The sequence below is a fragment of the Colletotrichum orchidophilum genome, assembly GCF_001831195.1.
Source record: "Colletotrichum orchidophilum strain IMI 309357 chromosome Unknown Scaffold_37.1, whole genome shotgun sequence".
NCBI classification, from domain to species: Eukaryota; Fungi; Ascomycota; class Sordariomycetes; order Glomerellales; family Glomerellaceae; genus Colletotrichum; species Colletotrichum orchidophilum.
In genome coordinates, this window is record NW_019172993.1 from 86,107 (window position 1) to 104,329 (window position 18,223).

The following is an 18,223-nucleotide window of genomic DNA, read 5'->3' on the forward strand; positions in this document are numbered from 1 at the left end:
GTAAGACGAGTCACTTGCTTCAGGGCCAGAGGCGTCAAGATATGGTTGTGGAGTGCAATCATCAACTTCCGCTGATGCAACTTGGTTGTCTCATACTCCGCGGAAGATGGGCAATTTACTCCACAGAAGACCAGGTAGCCTTTTGTGGAATATTCTTCATGATGGCCTGCGACGACGTAGACTATAAATTTGACGCAAACATGGTAAATTCAGGAGGAGTTGTCAACGATGTCGTTGCGGTCATCTACGCAGCGGGGGTATATTTGACTCAAATTCTGTGAGCTTTAGTCTGACAAAGTCAACCAAGCTTTGGCCCAGTTGACGACTCCAATGTCTAAGCCTATGCCATCGCTGACAGTGATGGGCGTGACAACCTCTTTCCACCTTCAGCTCGAAAGGACTGCGGGAGTCTCCTTTTCCTTGGTGCTGGTCTCAGTGGTTGCATCTTCAGCCTCCTCTTCAGGTGACTTTGCATCTTTTTCACCAACCGAGACCTCCTCTGTGGCAGGAGCCTCGGACTTTGGTCGCCAGTATACACAGGTACTCGAGAACGTGGTGTGCGTTCCGTCCTGGGGAAAGGGGAAATGCGTATGCGAAGCGTGCATGTCGCTCATGCACTTGAAATCGCCATCTTTCATCGTGGCAAACCTTATCAGGTGTCAGCACCGCTACAGCAACCCATTTTTGGTCAACTTCACATACTCATCCCATACGTCCCAGCCCGTGCCGACGAACATGGCAGGCAACGCCTTTTCGAGCGTTGCCTCGTAGATAGGCCGATACATGTGGACAGCAAACACGAGCGTCTCCTCATCGACGGCTTCAAAGGCGGCGGGGGACTCGACAACCTCGTGACCGAGGCCGGTCAGAAAACCCGTGTCATTGGGTGAGAAGCGGGGTTCCTGAAAGGAGCACGGGATCGACTCTTTGTACAACTCGGCTAGGCATTCAGTAAGCTGGGAGCTATGAAACGACCGACTGCGACAGCTAGACATGGACATACACAAGACCTCGACAATGGCTATGAAGGCGTCGAGCTGGATGTAGCTCCGCCTCTTCGCGTCCCATCCCCCATCCTCCGGATCAAACGTGCCCACGCCAAGACACACAGCCTTGCGCACCCTCCGGTGCCCGTCGTGATTTTCCCTCACCAGCTTCTTCAGACTGGCGCAGCATGGCGTCTCGCGCCACCGGGCCTTGAAGGTGTCGTACTCGGCCGTGATGTCGGCGACGGACTGGTGATTGCGGGTTTCAGCGGGCTTCGAGGTTCCGCGGGGTCCCTTGACGGCCGGCTTGGGGGCGTTGCGCCGGAACCGAGACTTGGATTTGACGTGGATCCATTCGTCCTGCTTGGGCTTCTCACTCTGGGACTGCTCGGCTGTGGCCATGACGGACTTGTCCGACAGCGCGGGGTTGATCTTGGCTTGATGATGGGATGCTGCTTTGGTGGGATGAACTTTTTGACCGGCAGAATGTGGTTACCGCCTGCAGGCCGGCGGGGGGGGCCGTTGCAGTGGCACCTTATTGGCAGGCGGTGAAGTCCCGCTGCTGGACTGCCGGACCTGCCTTACATAACCAGGCCGGTCATCAAGGTGCTATTCCATGCTTACCTAAGGGACCTAGGAAAGGGTAGCGTGGCAGCGTGGGTAGGTAGGAAGGTGGCTGCTTCAGAGAGGGAAGGCGCAGGGTCGCACACCTAAAATCTGACAGTAGCGTTGCTCCTTCCCGTCTCCCGTCAGAATGGTTGGAGAACCAGGAATAGAAGCCACGATGCAGACGACGATCTCTCCCTCAAACTTGTCCGGAAACAAGTTAGAAGTTGGGGAGCATTTTTTGACATCTCAAAGTAAGGTACTCACGACTTGTTCTTTCTGTCTGTCCTGGCTATTCTTACTCTCTTGCACTTGCAGCGATACACAACATCCTACTATGTTTGGCCGCTCCACAAGGGACCCGGGCCAACTCACTTACCTAAGGTACTCGTTCGGGCCCCCAGATGGGACAAAGAACCGTTCAACTGGGACACCAACAGGACGACCGTGTTAGCACCATTACAGACCGTATATCGCTCAAATGGGGGAATTGGGGGGAGGTAGACGCAGTCTCTTCGCGGCTGACATCCTCGAGGCTTGATCTGCATCACCATCATCCCAAGAGCCTGCTTCGCTGGGTATCTCCGAGCGCACGTAACCCACGCCGTCAGCTTACCGCCCTTCGGCTTTCAGCGACGGCGGTCATCTATCTGATTCTGCATCCATTTACCGGCAACAGAACACAGGACAGCAAGCGCTCGTTGGACGTTCGAATAGCCGGCGCTTCCACGCCATCACAGTCTCTCTGGCAGATACTGTGCGAAGGAATGGAATCATCACCAAAGGAAATCGCACGACACGACGACCAACAATGCCAATGATCAATAGTCTAATGAGCCTACATGATCCGCGGCGCATCGACTGCTCGGCCCCGGAAGACCCCCAAAATTGGACCCCATCATCCCATCACCAAGCCGGGCCTGAATTTCGTTTGTCCCCGCTCCGTCTTCACAGTCAGCCAGACAGCACACCGTGACACCGTTGGATCGCCGTCTCGTTGGACTGCCATGCTCAATCTCGTTGGAGAGGGGCTAAAGGGCTAGCAAACAGCTCCGAGAGGACGGGGATTTGAGGTGGCAGCGGTGGCATGTTGCATCCTGCAGCCAACGCAAAGCCGGCGCTTACACGCCGCCGCATCCCTGCTCGTCGCCTCCCGCCTCCCACCACTCATCGTCGAGATGGCCTCTGCCACCGAGGTGATATGCCATCCCATTGGCCTCGTGCCCCCCAAACAACCACCCCCGGCAGAATCATTCCCTGCCACTCCCGCAGCGACTCGCCTGGCGCTCCCGTCCGCCATTGGTTGCGTCGCTAGCCCGGGCAGCAGGGGAACGGGAACCATCGTCCATCGTCCTGCAGATGAAGGCACACTGCCCGCAGCTCCTCACTGGCGGGCGCCTGTCGTTGAACAATCAAATCCCATCTTGTCATTCTCCCAGTCTCTCTCTCTCTCCATTTCCCGGTGTGTGTGCCCATTCGCATTCACACCTCCACGCGTACTCCGTGCACCAAGTCGACCAACAGGCCTGCCCACCACCACCCACCAGTGCCACCCCGGCTCACCTCCAGGCCTAGGAAGAAGGGGAAATCTCTAACCTCGATTGGACGGCTGCAAGGTGCAAGTGCAATGGCACGGCAGAAGTGGGCTCCATGGCCCGGCGGCTGGATCGTTCGGCCGGGCCAGCTACCTTACCACCACGCGGGCCCATCCCAAATAACACCCGGCCTGCCGCCTCCATTTACGCCCTCCCCTCTCTCTCCTTTCTTGCTCAGATCAGCTACTACTGCCAAGTGAATATTCTTTAATCTCTTGGAAACTTTATTCAAGAACAAAACTGCGCGTTTCCTTGTGCTCGAGTTTCGACAATCTATTTTGTCTCTCAATCATCAGTTCCAAGGCTTGCCCCAAAGGCGAATTCGGAGCACACGACCCAACCGACTATCCACCACCTCGATAGATATCAAGCGGGGTCGGCAGTAACTCAGTCAGACAGACAACCAGAAGAAAAAAAAAAAGGCTGTGGAACGAGAATTAAAAACCCCCAGCTCACGGACTCCGAGTGAAGAAGAGGAGGCTCGCCGTCGGAAACACACACAACCGCCGACAGCTACACGCATACACACACATTCGTCAAGATGCTCTTTTCAACACTATCAGCCCTCGTCCTCGCGGCGACGGCATCCGCTCACATTGTCATCTCCTACCCAGGCTGGCGCGGCAACAACCTCATCACCAACGAGACCTTTCCCTACGGCATGCAATGGAACTACCCATGTAAGTCCTCACTCCTCGGCTTCTCCCTCTTACTCCGCCCTCGCCATCCCCCAAGTCAACAACGCAGCCCACTAACACGAATATCCAGGCGGCGGGATGCGCACAACCCAAAACCGCACCTACTGGCCCACGACAGGCGGCGCCGTCGCCTTCCAGCCAGGCTGGTTCCAGGGCCACGCCCTGGCCAACATGTACGTCAACATGGGCTTCGGCAGCGACGCCCCCGACGGCGGTCCCCTCAACATGTCCTTCCCCATGGTCCCCGTCTTCCAGATCCTCGGCCCCAGCAAGAACCCCTACCCAGGCACCGTCTGTCTTCCTCAAGTGCCGCTCCCTGTCAACATCACCGTCAAGGCGGGCGACCACGCCACCATCCAGATTGTCGAGCTTGCTGTGCACGGCGCCGCTCTCTTCTCTGTACGTCCTTTCTCTTTTTCTTCTTTCGAATAGGCATGCCATGCTATGCATATATGCTGCCTTTCACACTCGCCGGGTTTCGATTCTGCGTCCAAATAATAGAATCGGTTACTAATACCGCAATGACAGTGCGTCGACATTATATTCGCCGAGCCAGGTGACCCCAAGATTGCCAAGATCAACGAGACAAACTGCTTCAACTCCACCGACATTGGCTTCGGTGACGTCTACACCATCACGACCCAGGAATCGGGCGCGGGATACGTGCAAGGCACGTCTGCCGGCGCAAGGACGACGGCCTGGTCTGTCGCTGGTTTACTTCCGCTTATGCTCGGCGGGCTCTGGATCGTGCTGTAGGTGTCAACAAGAGACACGGCTACGGAGTGAGTAGCTTGCCAGATGGGAGTGCGCTGTCTTGAGAGATGGTGCGTTGATGGTGTCAGACGGATGAAAGACGGATGAATGGGGGGATTATACCTTGGGACATTTTGTATATTTTTGGGGGTGGCATTAAAGACGGCGTTCTGGGGAAGGAGGGATGGCTTCAAATAGCCATGGCCGATGATGGTGGTGTTTTGTTTCTCTTTGATTATGTTCTTTCTCAAGTCAAGTAACCACCTATAGTGTTAACTTGAGGTACCATGAGATGCAATCATACACTCTCAAAAGTATAACATTAACTGACTATGGTTCTTATTGCGTGAAGATATTTTGTAGTGTCGTAGCCAGGTGACCGCTCTCTAGTCATGACTGTCGCAGTACCAAATTACCATATTGCACCAATTTAAAGCGAATCACTGCAACGTCTATTTCTCTATGAATCGCCACCCAAGATGGCCAGCTACTCTGTGGTTGAAATAAGCCGCGACGCCCGAGACTCTCACGGCTTTCGAACCTTCTTCCCCGCTACCGTTTTGCCGCAGCTTCAGCAAGCGCGCACTCCAGTGACCATCACATGGCCGTCACCCAAGATTCCGGAAACTCCATAACTCATGCTTCATTAACCAGCGCAAATTCCATCATATCAGGCGCCGTTTACAACTGCTGGAGGGCCTCCTGTCCCACATGCTTCACGCGTGGTTCCGATACCCTGTCAATGGCCCCCTTGATCCAGCCCTCGCCACCCAGAGACTTCACCTCGGCCTTGTTGGTAGAAGTGTACGTTCCCAACGCGACAAGCGCCCGGTAGACAACCTCCGCGTCGGATTGCGTAGAGAGAATCTTTCCGAGGGCCTGGATGAAACGTTTCGACTCTTGTGTAGACTTCTCCTTAGAGGCGAGCACGGCATAGTTGATCAGGGTGGTGGTCGCAGCAACTAGGACATTGCGATTGGAAGGTCCGATTGGTGCACCGCCAGAAATACCGAGCACTCGCTCGAGAACACTCGCGGCCAGAGGAGCCTCCTTTGCCGCTAGTGTTCGGCCCTTGGGCGAGCTGAAGATGTTGGCGAATGCACGGAGTGCCATCATGGCAGAATTCTCGTTCGGCGTGGCACCGTCTGTTGCCTCGAGAGCGCTGGTTGCAGCAATCTTGAGAAAGGATGCACCTGGGGCTGCAAGGTCAGCAGCAAGAGGTGCCGGAGCAACACATCGTAGCAGATCCAGGCCAGCGAGTCGCTCGGCGTAGGGCCAGTGTGTCACAATCTTGACTGCGAGATCGATGCCTTCTTGGCTGACGGGCTTCGAAGATTCAATGGCTTCCTTGACAGCCTTGAGTATGCTTTGCTCGTTGGGGTTCAGGGCGGCGTCCTTGCGACCGGACGAAATCATGTTCGCGTTGATTGTTAGAATTTTGTTCACCATGGCATCATATTTGCCAGCTGTGATGAAGAGGTACTCGGTATGCGGCAGCAGCTTCGGCGCTGCGGATTCAGACTCGCCAGGGCGGTATCTCGACTCCGTGCCATAGGGATCGGCACCCCCTGATGGTGCTGACTGGCCCAGAGTGGCGCCTTGGGTGTTTTGGGTGATGAAACCAGCCACGTTGTCCAAGTAGCTAAGAGGAAGCTCGTTGTCATTGAGGAACTTTGTTGCTGCGTCGTATGGATTTTGCGACAGGTTGTAAGGCAGCTTCAACGGCGGCTTGCCGTCCTCAATGTCAACATCGAAAACGTAGTCGTAAGACTTGCCATTGTACTCCGTCTTCTTTCCGCTGCTTCCAGCGGAGTCAACTACAGTGCCAATATTGATCCATTGCTGTTGACCTGGACACAGTTAGCCATACACAGCACACACTGCTTCATGCAGAGCAGACTCACTTTGAGACCATTGGTGGGCAGTGATCAGGCCATTTCCCTCGTTAATCATCTGCACCTGACCTTCCTTGGTACCCGACCTAGACTGGAGGAACTCGGGACCAGGGAGCTTCTCCTTGTTGATATCTGGCAGTTGCTGTTGAGGAATAGCTGAAACCTTTACCGACTCCTCAAATGCGGAGATGGCCTCTGGGCTGGCTGCCCGCTCAGAACTGCGAGTGAATACACGCGCAACACCGTCGCTGGCTCCCGTTACGATGTCGCCAGACTCCTGGTTCGCGGCCACCGCCCAGACCGAGATGGCCGGATGTGTGATGGTCTGAACGCACTCGTTGCCCTTCCATATCCGTACGGTGCGATCCTCTCCAGAGCTGACTAATTCGCCCGAGGGGAGACTTGTCAGTGCGTAAATGAAGTTCTCGTGGCCAAGGAGCTCCCCAACTTGCTGACCGTTCAACTTCCACAACCGGATGATGCCATCGTTGCTGGCACTTGCGATATCAGCTCCACTAGGGTGGCCCTTGGGAACCTTGGCGAGAGCGCGGATAACCTCGGGCGTGTGGATAATTGACTGCGGTTCAGCGTCACCGGCGATAGCGGAGCGTAGGTTATAAATACGAATGCTCGTGTCGGCGCAGCCTGTGACTACTGTGTCCTCGTCGAGAGCAAGCACAGCCCACACACTCTTGTCGTGGCCGCTGAGACGGATCTCAGGCTCCCAGGTGCTAATGTTCCAGACAATGGCCTGGGCATCCCAACCGCCCGACACGATGTAGGATCCCTTGGGAGACACATCGAGAGTGCAGACGTTCTGGGAGTGCCCAATCAAAAGTCTCTCGGCATTGTCGCTGGGGGCAGCTTGGGGTTGCTTGACTTCGACGATGGTGTCCTTGCCACCAGAGGCAATCAGTCCATCCGGGTATGTTTCGGAGGGTCGGAGGTACGTGACGGCGTTGACGAATTCGGACGTTTGACTTGAGATTGAAGCTTCGAAAGTGGGAGGGGGACCAGATGTTTGGCGCCAGACTCGTACACTGCCATCTCGCGAGGCAGATAGAAGGGTTTGGGGAGAGGGGAAGAACACCGCCTTGACCTGAACATTACAAGACGCATTAGCTAGGAATGCTGATGGACGATGAAGCTTCGTGTACTCACGTCTGAGTCGTGGCCAGACAGCTGGGCGGATAGCTTGAAGTCTGCCATTGCTGGCAGTTTGATGTGGAAATTGGGAAAAGTATCAAAAAGATCTGGGTGTAGCAGACAGCTCACTCACGCCTCGGTTTGGGATCCGGTGGAAATGGCCGGTGTTGTTTGGGTGTTCTGGGGGTGGTGCTGAGCGGTAGGTAGCTGGGCGATGACGACGGGAGCGGGAACGCTGAAGCTCCACTGCGCCACAAGGGGGGTGGAGGGCCAGCATCCGGCGGGGAGAGTCAAGTCAATTGCAGGCAGGTGGTCCCCGGGGCAATCAGCTGCATCCCTGCCGGGCCGTCTTGCTTAACGCTTCCATTGACTTCCCTCCCGAAGAAGCTAGCCTGCTGGGTGGAAGACACCAGCCACACATGCGGGGCTTCAAACAAAGCACGTGGTGCTAGCTCATTTCGACCAATCTTCAGCCCTTCGTGCTCCAGGACCACCCCCCCACCCCTTTCCTTTCCAGCCCCACTCTATTAGGAACGCTTACCTCAGCATGCTCCCCTCAGGAACAGAATCCGCGACCTGCACGGAGCAGCGCGGGGTCACTTCTGTCTGCTCGTGGCAGGACCGGCCTGGTTTCAGGGGTCCATCGAATCTCCTTGACTCCTTCCAGAACAGCAAAAGCCAAGGTGCACCTCCTTTTCCCGTTTTCCCTTCCCTGGCAGGCACGTCGCACACCTCACAACTCCCACCTGCTCCTGCCTCGCCCACTGCATCGCATCCAGGCGCAAATCGGCCTTGCTCCGACTCGGGGAGCCCCCCACTATTATTTCATCTGCGCCGCTCTCCCATTGCTTCTCGCATCCTGCCGCAGCTTTCCCCATTCTCCTTTTTTTTTTTTCCCTTGCTGTGCCTTTGCTCTACTGTCTGGAGCTGTTGCTGCTACCCTCCCCGGAGCTCTCTCACGATACATCGAATCCTTCACGAACATTTACGACGTAACGGCTGTACTTGACTGACTCTCCTTGACTTTTTCCATCTCGTTCAACTTCACAGTCGGCAAACGAAGCATCAAAGTTGCCGACTACTTGATACCCCTCCACTGCGCACACGTTGCGATTGCGACCCTCACGAGCGCAAACAAACACCCCCTTTCCTCGAAACCCTAGTATCGACGACGACAACATGGCCGCCGCTGCTCCTCCCGCCGCCGAGACCTCGCGTCAATATGTCCCTCTGACCTGCCACGGTCACTCTCGACCTGTTCCCCACGTCTGCTTCTCTGGCCTTGAGAAGGGAGAGCAATACTACATGATCTCGGCTTGCAAGGGTGAGCCCGCTACAGATGATCCCGCGCTGCGACCAGGGCCTTGCTGACCCTGTTGCAGATGGAAACCCGATGCTTCGCGATGGCATTACTGGCGATTGGTAGGCTGTGCCTCCCAGACTTTTGGCCGCGCACGACTGACAAGCTTCTTTACAGGATCGGAACCTTCATCGGCCACAAGGGTGCTGTCTGGCAGGCCAGATTGAGTCCTGATGCCTCCAATGCTGCCACCGCTTCTGCCGACTTCACCGCGTGAGTTCTGTCACACGTTACACATGTCCGAATCGGCCACTGACAATCAGCAGCAAGGTCTGGGACACCCACAGCGGCGAGGTCCTCTATACCCTTCAGCACAACCACATCGTCCGCGCCGTCGCCTATCCGCCTGACAACTCCGAGCTCATTGCGACAGGAGGCATGGAGAAGAAGCTCCGCGTTTTCGACCTCAGCGATTTTGCCCCCGACCCCAACTCGCCCGCCGGTACCCCCATCACCGTGCCTGCCTCGGCTGGCTTTGAGATTGGCGAAGGCACCCACACTGGTTCCATCAAGTTCATTGCCTGGACCAAGGATCCTAACACGATCGTCACTGCGTCCGACAACACCCTCAGGTGGTTCGACCTGCCCACCCGCAACGTAATTCGCCAAGAGGTTCTCGACGGCGAGATCAAGTCCTGCGAGCTCGTATCCCTGGCGCCCGAGTATACCTCTCCCGGCGATATCGGTGGCGGTCTGCCAGTCCTGGCCGTGGCCGCTGGCAAGTGGGTGTATTTTTGGGGAGGCCCGCAGGCCATGGACGAGCTTAAGCGCTTGGGATTAAAGCATGGCGTTGCCAGTGTCGGCCTGGACCTCAAGGGCCGCAAGATTATCATGGGAGAAGAGCCGGGCACTTGGGCACGCGTCTGCCGCTGGGATGACGCTGGCGAGATCGGTGAGTTTATATCGAATTTTGGAGACATAACAACCAACCACTGACATGCTACCAGAAACGCTCAAAGGACATCACGGCCCCATCTGGTCCATTGCCTTCTCCCCCGACGGCAAGCTCTACGGAACTGGCTCTGAGGACGGCACGATCAAGATGTGGAAGAACTGCGACGGATTCTACGGTCTCTGGCGAGGCGGTGCTCCTAATGCTGATCGCAACGTGGATTAGAGAAGCACGTCGTCCAGCATAGTGTCTCGCAGCGAAGGAAGCGACGCGGCCACTCCCACAAGCAGCAGAGTCTCGTCCGGTTCATTCATGGACGGAGTCTCACACCTCAGCAACAACTCAGTCACCGAGACACCAGCGATTGCCCACCACCTGATGGACCTCTTCTTCGCCACGGCGACTGGCAACCTCGAGGCCGGAGTAGCCGCCTGCAGACCCGGCAACAGGGATCGTCGCCAGTACAGAACAGAGTGAAAAAAAAACCTCTGAAATGCTGGCTCTATTGACTTGGCTGCTGGCCATGCTTTGCTCGCAGAGTTATCGCCTGCGGGTAAACTGTAGATGGTGTTGGGGTTGCCCAGAGCGGCCGAATCATTTGGGGGTTAGGCTAGATGTTTGCCATCAATGGCGGTCGATATCACAATAAAGTTGGTAAAGCTAAATTTTCATGAGCCTTCGATGAAGTCGGGTGAGAACACTCTCAGTTAACAAGTATGATTACGCACGGAAGCAGACCAAGAATCCGCAGACTTCAATGACAGCCCAGTTTTGTCTTGGTGCATTCTGGACACTGCCTCTCTGACATCGATGTGAGTTCGTTTGGTGCGCTCATCACCTTTGTCATATCTGCTAGGAGTTTCAAAAGGCGTTTGTTGTTTTGAGAATATGGGCGACTTTGCTCTTCATCACATTCTATAATGCGCCCAGCTGAAGCTCAGCCATAAGCCATGTCTAAGATCTACGCTTGACACTCCTGGTCAAACCTGCTGTTCCCGTCAACAAAAGGCTGGCTCTGTTTGTTAACTACGAGTCCGTCAACCAAGTTATTGTTGTGAACGAGCCTTACTGTCTTCAAGATCATCAGTCTATCTCGCTTGCGCCGGCGACTGCGCCAACCCTGAGCACTGGCCAAGGACTTTGGAAACGTAAGAATGTAGTTGTGATCAAGGGCGCTGCGGCGAGGTGAATCGTCGAAATCCAAGTCAGAAGGGCCTCTCAGTGTTTTGAAATTAGGTACCTTGGTCATTGGCGGGATCAGAGCGTCTTGGCTTGACGACGAGCACTTTATTCATCATGAACCCAACCTGGAAGACCCCCTTTGGCGTTGAAACTGACGATTGCCGCTTCGAGGCCGGTCTCGAAGAAAAGCTGGGGTTTCCATATACCGAATGAGCCTCACGTTCGCGTCCCTGTTTCCTTCCATGTGGGGCCTGGGTTCCAGGTTCTCACTAGCCGCCAGCGTTTTGAATTCTCCCGTCTTCGACTTTCTCTTCGGCACCGTTGTCACTACTTGCCAATCAGTTTCACACTCCGATAACCATACGTCTCCTCTCCGAAGGCTTTTCATTTCTCGTCGTTCTCATCGGCTTTGAGAAGAATATTCTGCTCACGTAGTCCGTTCTGTCACACGCGATTGGGCATAAATAGTCCAGAGGGCCTTCCAACCTGGCGCAGTATGCCATCGAGACTCCCATAGGGACGGGGTTCTAGATTGTCTGCGGCTATGCTTTGGAAATCTCGATGCTGACTGCCGGCGCCGTTTCCGGAAGTTTTCTTTCCTCGAACCGTGGATACTGTGATTTGACTGCATACTCCTTTTTCTATTCTACGCTACGATTCTCTGCCTTAAGCTGGAAATGAACCGCATTCAGCGCCACATTGACATCTGTAGTGCCCCAGAGGATGATGATATCAGTTACTGAGTCGAGGAGAGTGTTGCGCGCAGCAGCGACTACGGAACCTGTACCATCTTTGGACGACATATCAGCGGTGTCTGCAACATTCCCAATCTCAAAGCCCTCACAGCCGGATGTTGCGTTCTGGTAAACCTTGCCCAATTGGCTTTCATGGCCTTCTTTCAGGGCACAACCTTTCTGTTGACCAGCTTTCCATTGTCGTCTCGTCGCCTGGGAGGCAGCGTCATCACACAAGCATCTTCTGATCCTCTCAAGGTTGCCCCCAATGAGCTAGGCTTCCTATTGACCGCGGCGAAGGTACACGGACAAGGATTGGCCGTCAATGTTCTGGCGCCTGTCAAGTACGAGCTTGCGTATTCGTATCATCAGACTCTCTCCGGCCAGTCTGACGCTGATATACAGGCCATCGGTCTTCAAGCTGCTGGTAGGAATGTGGCTGGAAGTCTGCTCAGCAGCCTCGAGGATTCCGTCCTTCGCAAGTGGATCATAAGCGCCCTTTCCCGCAGTGTCGCATCCCATATCTTCGTCTTCAACACCGCAAGATGGGGCATCAAGGAAGGTCCCGTGGCAGACAGCGAGGACCTCCTCGATGACGACGAGCCGACGACAGTCAAAAGGAACAGCACCGACAGTATGTCTATGAACATTCCTGCTCCTATGAAAACAGACGAAGAATTCATGTCGCACACACGAGCTCAGCGATAACGAGGTCGCGGCGTCGTCACTTGAAGGGATGAATCCGGGCCAGTCACTGGGAAGGAATCTCGACTTGGACTTCCGGCGCGCAGTCGAAATCCGTCAGGCCATTTAGACAGGGATTGCAGCAAACCTCACCCATGTGCTCGAGCGATCGAAATTTCCGTCCGAAGACTATAGCTGGTCTCAGGTGTCTGACGCCTGCTGCGATGTCATCATCGGCTATACTGACATCAAAACAGAGTCGGCGAAACACTGGTTTCGATGCCGGCCATTGAAGTGGGCACCCTCGGAGGTGGTACAGATATGAACTAAAATCTCACATGATCCCCGTGCCCTCCAAACTTGATAAGTCTCGAGAGTGCCTGTTTCCCGTCGATTGTAGTCTTGGATCCCCGGGGCGGCGTCCTCGACCTTCTCGGCGTCCGTGGCCCGCACCACACACAGCCGGGTGCGAATGCCCGTCTCCTGGCGCGTATCGTCGCCGCTGCCACGCTGGCGGGCGAGTTGTGTCTTTGCAGCGCCCTGGCGGCTGGCCATCTCGTCAGGGCGCCTAAGCAGCATAATTGCTCTGCGGCGCCCACGAGAACCAGTGCCCCAGCCCCAAGTTCGAGAGAAATACCTAACTTTTGGGCGGGCGTTAAAGCCTGTGCGTCATAATTCGGGCTGTTAATGCTCTGTATGAGCCTTCATATGATTTTGTTGTTGTCGAGTAAGGTACACGTAAGTAGATGAAGGATGGGTAATGGTCGACGTAGACACACTGTTAGGTGTTGTGATGGCCTCTCCGGGAAATCTCATTGACGTGGTTTGGCTGACATAGTACCGGTAACTTCGGTATGCAGGCTACGAAAACCCAGTCTTGTTCGTAAATAGCTGGAGACGATCCATTTCCATGCTTAGGTATTCATGTGGTGTCTCGCACGAGCCAGTTTCAATTACTCATCTCGAGTAATTTCGACTTCTAATATGGCCTTATCGCAGATGGCCAACGCAGTGAATAGACGTAAAAGCTTATGAGGCCCCTAATCATCAATATCGAATGCGAAGACTTTTGAGAACCGCCCCGAAACAAGCAGTAAAACGAGATCGCAATTCCACTTGCCACGGGCAATCTCTCAACTACCTATGGTCTCATTCACATGGAGATTCTCGTACAAGGCACGCTCAAAAAGACGACCCAGCTCAACACATTACTTGTCGGCCGACATTGTACGCTGGATGGCAATAAGAATGCAAATCCCAGCGCCAGGATCGACTGAATATAGCTAATATAGTTACAGGGAAGTGAAAATGCATTCCCTATTCGTCGTAGCCCAAGTCATCCTCCATTCAAAAGTCACCGCGTGCAATCACTTTATAGTGGTTTCTTTTCGGAAACGGGGGATTATCTTGGTGATTTCTCCATAAGGGTTGACATATTATGTTTTGATTTTATGCGGGACAATGACAACTAAAGCAAGTGCTTCCGGCAGATCTCGTGTAAAAAAGGTACGTGCAAGTGAGGAGATGTTGTAGACGTAATCCTCTTTTCGGGGCGTCAATTGTCACGCTTCTTCCTGGAAATTTCCCAGGGATTTCCTCTCCTATTTCTCCGGTAAGATGGGTAGAGAAATCACAATGATTTCCCGGAGATTTCCTTGATATTTCCCGAAGAACGTCTGCAGTATTTCATAGAGATTTCTCTACGAATTTCTTGAGATATCTCTTAGAAGAGACATCTCAATGTAGTATCCTTTCACTACGCCTAAGAGTTACTTTAGTAGCTTTACCACTGTATTTAGCTTTCTGACCTGTTGAGCCACATAAACATCTATTAGTATTAGTCGCCTTCTTTTGGCCGTCTCTTTTACCTTACACGTAGAGATATTTCCCCCTAACTAGTCCTCGGCTATTAATTAAGCGCCCGGAATCTGGCTTAAGGTAATGAACGTTCCGAGTTTTGTCTCTAGATCCGTCTATGTTATGGCGCAACATTAGGGAGACTTTTATTTTTGTCTTTATAATATGAGGATGAGCTTGGGATCTAACTACGTGTTTGACTAATATTCTGTCAGAGGTCGGAGAAACGAACCAAGCTTATAGAGGTCTCTTTACTCGATCAACCTCGATATGAAGCCATCGCATTGGCGATACATGCGGGGACAGGGAGTAGTACCCGGGGCGGGCCGAGCCGAAGCCGAAGCGGGTGGCTCCCGGCTCATCCCCATCCCAAAGCACCGCCACCAGCTGAGCCGCATACCGCAAGTCGGCATAAATACAGGGGCTGGGCGGGTTGGAGATGCTACTATGGCTATGGCTATGGCTTGTTCCGTATCGATCCTCGGTGGTGCGTCACAGACCCCAAGCCGGCAACCCTGGCCCCGACGCCATTCTTCTGCGAAAGTCCAATCACCAGCTCGATCTCCCGCAACAGACCGACACCGGTGCAGAGATTCGGCCACGCCCAGGACAGGACATGCGTAAGAGGATCGAGCTGGGCGGCAGAATCGCTCGCTCGCTCGGAGGTCCCCGTCAACGCCGCATGTATTTTGACCGTTGTGACTCTTCGTACTCTCCAGATAGATATTCGAAGACGTACAGCCCGTTAAAGTGTACGCGGGAATCGTCTGTCACTCAACTTCTATTACCGATATGCCGGAAGATGGCTACGTGAGTAGGGCCGCCTTTAGGTTCTTTAAAAAATATAGCTCTTGATTACTAATTATATCTTATATAACGTCAATGAATTAATACGAATAGTTAAGACGGTTTTAAAAATAGCATTAAATATCATTATTATTTGTACTGCTGAGGTTTTTCTTTTTATATTTTGCTTTAAATATTACTATTGGTTTACGTATTACAGGGTGATTTGTTCGATCGAACCGTGGTGACGGAGGGTTAATGACTACCTTACACATTAATCTCTGCGTGAAGTGGAAAAGAGAGGTTCTAAACGGAGGTTCGATCGTTAGTTAGAAGCTAATATAGAGGCCCTCAGATGGCCCCTGCGCTTGCACTGACTCGAGGTCGAATTAAGCATTCAATCCGATAATTATATCAAAATTAATATAGTAAATAGAAAGCTATTACTAAGTATTTCAAAACTTTTTATTTAGAATAATTTTTGTTTTTTTACTTAGTACAGTTTTATTTTTTCCTAATTATAATCAATAAGAATAATAAAGTAATTAAATAAGTTTAAAAGGATGAAATAATAATAATAAATATACTTTATATTTAATTGATAGCTGTAACTAATAACTTGAAGTTTTTCATTAAGCTCAAGGTTTTATTTTTATAAAGAGAAAAGGAAAACGACTTAATAAATAACTTTTACTTAAAATTTCGATAATAATATCTAGCTAAAACAATAATAAGTCTCTATTCTAACCAAAAAAACAAATTAAATATAGAGGGGTTGAAATAATACCGCCAAGGAATTGATATAATGTCGAACCCTGGAGTTGGCGTAGTAGTGGGCGTAGGTAGTGGGCGTGATATGTAGAAGGAAGAGTTTGGCTAGCAGTGGATTTAGCAGACCCGAAATCGATTTTTTGCTAAATAATCACTGGATTAGGCTTAGCTTAGCCGGCTTATGTAGTAATCCCGTATGTATTCCGTTCGTATTCCGTTCGTATTCAAGCCGAATTCCGATATACAGTAATCTAAGGAAAATGCGGTGTTTGCCGACCCCTAATTAGTAAGTGTTTGAGAATTTGTCAACAGCGTGGAGTTTTCTTGATAAGCATCAGCGCATCAACCTGTTTGTCGGGGACAGAAAGCAACCGAGAGATTCATGTCGAGGTCAACGGACGTCGTGGGGAGACAACTCCCTCTCAACTATCGGCAGCTTGGGATATATAAGGTATGCCAAGCTAGGCCCTATACTATCTCCTGAACTTGCATCCCTCGTCTACTCTCACTCAGTAACTTCCTCCCAAAGCACCTTCAACAAGTCAACATGGATCTCCTTCCGCACCCAGACGACATGTCTCGTTTTGCAGACTTTACAATCTTGACTACAACCTACAAGACAGTTTCAGACCATCCAATTACCACCGATGTTCTCATCCCCAAAAAGTTGATAGACTCCTCAACAGCCGCGAGCTCGCCATGCCCCATCATCCTGCGCTACCACGGCGGCGGTTTCGTCGCCGGCGCCAGCCTTTACCCGGGCTTCTTCTCGCCCTGGCATATGGAGCTCGCCGCCCGCCACTCGGCCGTCATTGTCAGCCCAAACTACCGCCTTCTGCCAGAGTCCACTATCGACGAACTCCTCGAGGACATTGAAGACCACTGGACCTGGGTCCAAAAGGAGCTTCCGTCCTTCGTCAAGAAGGAGACTGACAGCCGTGTCAGTGTCGATATAGGCCGCATCCTCACGGCCGGTGACAGTGCGGGAGGGTACTTGAGCGTCATGACGGGATTATCACATGCCAAGGACATCCGGGCCGTGACGGCGGCGTTCCCCTCCATCGACCTCGCCGACGCGCATTACATGGAGAAGCCGAAGGGCCCGGTGTTTGGGCTGCAGCTGCCGCAGAGTATCGTCGACGACCACTTTGAGAAGATCCGCAAGGGCGAGGCGCCCGTCCCCATCTCCAATGACCGGAACCTCGAGAGGGGCCTGTTCTTATTTGCGAATTTTCAGCACGGCGGGTTCCCCAAGATATTCCCGTCTGAGAAGAAGCAGCTGTTTCCGTTTGAGAGGTTGCGGGCCGGGGAGAGATTCCCGCGAGGTGGTGTATTTGTTTGGCAAGGCGCTGATGATAGTGTTGTGCCAGCGAAAGGGAATGTTGCATTCAAGGAGTTGGTTGCAGAGGTTGATCCCGAGTTGGAGTTTAACTTGGCGATTCGGCCTGGTGAGCATGGATTTGATGCCACAGCGAAGATCGACGAAGAGTGGATGGCGGATGGGTTCAAGAATCTGGTCAAGGCCTGGTTGCAGTAGAATGTTCGAGCACCTTGGACACTACATGTAGTCGTTAGGGGCGCTTTGGAAGCATTTGCGATATACTATACTGCGTTATCTGACGAACTTACATTGTCTATCAAATGACCTCACGCGCGTGCTAATTCATGTTTGACATCACCATTGAATACCACAAGTTCTCTTTTCCATATTGAGCCTCGGCCAATTGTAGCTCTTGCCTCATATGAGGCGGCTTGAGCCATTGGGAAGAAGTTTTAGTCACCACTCTTAATCAGTATGCGGAATGCAAGTGTGTTGACTTCGAGGCCTATTTTGATCCTAGTGCTGGTGTCTCTGATAGAGAGACGCTCTCGGCCTGGCACAGTCGCATCGTGGTATCTGGAATTGTATCCGGAGAGGCGTAAGAGACCTTCTGCTAGAGAGCTGTTGCCAGATTGTTGTCTCACAACGATGTTCTTCCATTCCAGGAAATACTATCCAACGGATCCAATCAGTGCGATGGGAAATTGGGAGTTTGAGATCCCGCTCTCAATCTCGACATGCTATCAATGCAGGTTGCGGCAGTTTTGTCTCACTCAACAGCAATGCGTCTTCAAGCGGTAGATTCAAGTAGCCAGACACGTGCCAGCCTTGCCAGCCACCTTCTTTTCCGTTTGAAATCTGGTTCACCAGGATTGAATTTCATCTTAAAGCGGCGAGATCTAGCCCCAGTCTAGTAAACAGCACATATGCAGGCGTGCTTACTCCCTTGGACAAGCG

General features: G+C 52.8%; 8 protein-coding genes across 8 annotated transcripts; 5 read left to right on the plus strand and 3 right to left on the minus strand.

The window, feature by feature from the left end:
• Positions 1 to 386: 386 nt before the first annotated feature.
• On the minus strand, positions 387 to 1,388 carry CORC01_05340 (uncharacterized protein; the record flags this gene model as incomplete). The annotated part of the gene is made up of 3 exons (XM_022616983.1): positions 387 to 648; positions 703 to 940; positions 1,004 to 1,388. The coding sequence occupies 3 exons, from the start codon at positions 1,386 to 1,388 to the stop codon at positions 387 to 389; spliced, it is 885 nt and encodes a 294-aa protein (XP_022476448.1).
• Positions 1,389 to 3,728: 2,340 nt separating this feature from the next.
• CORC01_05341 (uncharacterized protein) lies at positions 3,729 to 4,641 on the plus strand (the record flags this gene model as incomplete). The annotated part of the gene is made up of 3 exons (XM_022616984.1): positions 3,729 to 3,867; positions 3,956 to 4,284; positions 4,414 to 4,641. The coding sequence occupies 3 exons, from the start codon at positions 3,729 to 3,731 to the stop codon at positions 4,639 to 4,641; spliced, it is 696 nt and encodes a 231-aa protein (XP_022476449.1).
• A 678-nt stretch (positions 4,642 to 5,319) lies between these two features.
• On the minus strand, positions 5,320 to 7,742 carry CORC01_05342 (uncharacterized protein; the record flags this gene model as incomplete). Its single annotated transcript, XM_022616985.1, has 3 exons — positions 5,320 to 6,488; positions 6,543 to 7,632; positions 7,695 to 7,742. 3 exons carry the CDS (start codon positions 7,740 to 7,742, stop codon positions 5,320 to 5,322), a joined length of 2,307 nt encoding a protein of 768 aa, XP_022476450.1.
• A 1,116-nt stretch (positions 7,743 to 8,858) lies between these two features.
• CORC01_05343 (WD repeat domain-containing protein) lies at positions 8,859 to 10,156 on the plus strand (the record flags this gene model as incomplete). The annotated part of the gene is made up of 5 exons (XM_022616986.1): positions 8,859 to 9,003; positions 9,062 to 9,101; positions 9,157 to 9,252; positions 9,306 to 9,931; positions 9,987 to 10,156. 5 exons carry the CDS (start codon positions 8,859 to 8,861, stop codon positions 10,154 to 10,156), a joined length of 1,077 nt encoding a protein of 358 aa, XP_022476451.1.
• Positions 10,157 to 12,000: 1,844 nt separating this feature from the next.
• On the plus strand, positions 12,001 to 12,555 carry CORC01_05344 (3-hydroxy-3-methylglutaryl-coenzyme A reductase; the record flags this gene model as incomplete). Its single annotated transcript, XM_022616987.1, has 1 exon — positions 12,001 to 12,555. The coding sequence occupies one exon, from the start codon at positions 12,001 to 12,003 to the stop codon at positions 12,553 to 12,555; it is 555 nt and encodes a 184-aa protein (XP_022476452.1).
• A 43-nt stretch (positions 12,556 to 12,598) lies between these two features.
• CORC01_05345 (uncharacterized protein) lies at positions 12,599 to 13,110 on the minus strand (the record flags this gene model as incomplete). The annotated part of the gene is made up of 2 exons (XM_022616988.1): positions 12,599 to 12,768; positions 12,870 to 13,110. The coding sequence occupies 2 exons, from the start codon at positions 13,108 to 13,110 to the stop codon at positions 12,599 to 12,601; spliced, it is 411 nt and encodes a 136-aa protein (XP_022476453.1).
• Positions 12,811 to 13,206, plus strand: CORC01_05346 (3-hydroxy-3-methylglutaryl-coenzyme A reductase; the record flags this gene model as incomplete). The annotated part of the gene is made up of 2 exons (XM_022616989.1): positions 12,811 to 12,850; positions 12,932 to 13,206. 2 exons carry the CDS (start codon positions 12,811 to 12,813, stop codon positions 13,204 to 13,206), a joined length of 315 nt encoding a protein of 104 aa, XP_022476454.1.
• Positions 13,207 to 16,492: 3,286 nt separating this feature from the next.
• CORC01_05347 (uncharacterized protein) lies at positions 16,493 to 17,482 on the plus strand (the record flags this gene model as incomplete). The annotated part of the gene is made up of 1 exon (XM_022616990.1): positions 16,493 to 17,482. The coding sequence occupies one exon, from the start codon at positions 16,493 to 16,495 to the stop codon at positions 17,480 to 17,482; it is 990 nt and encodes a 329-aa protein (XP_022476455.1).
• Positions 17,483 to 18,223: the final 741 nt, after the last annotated feature.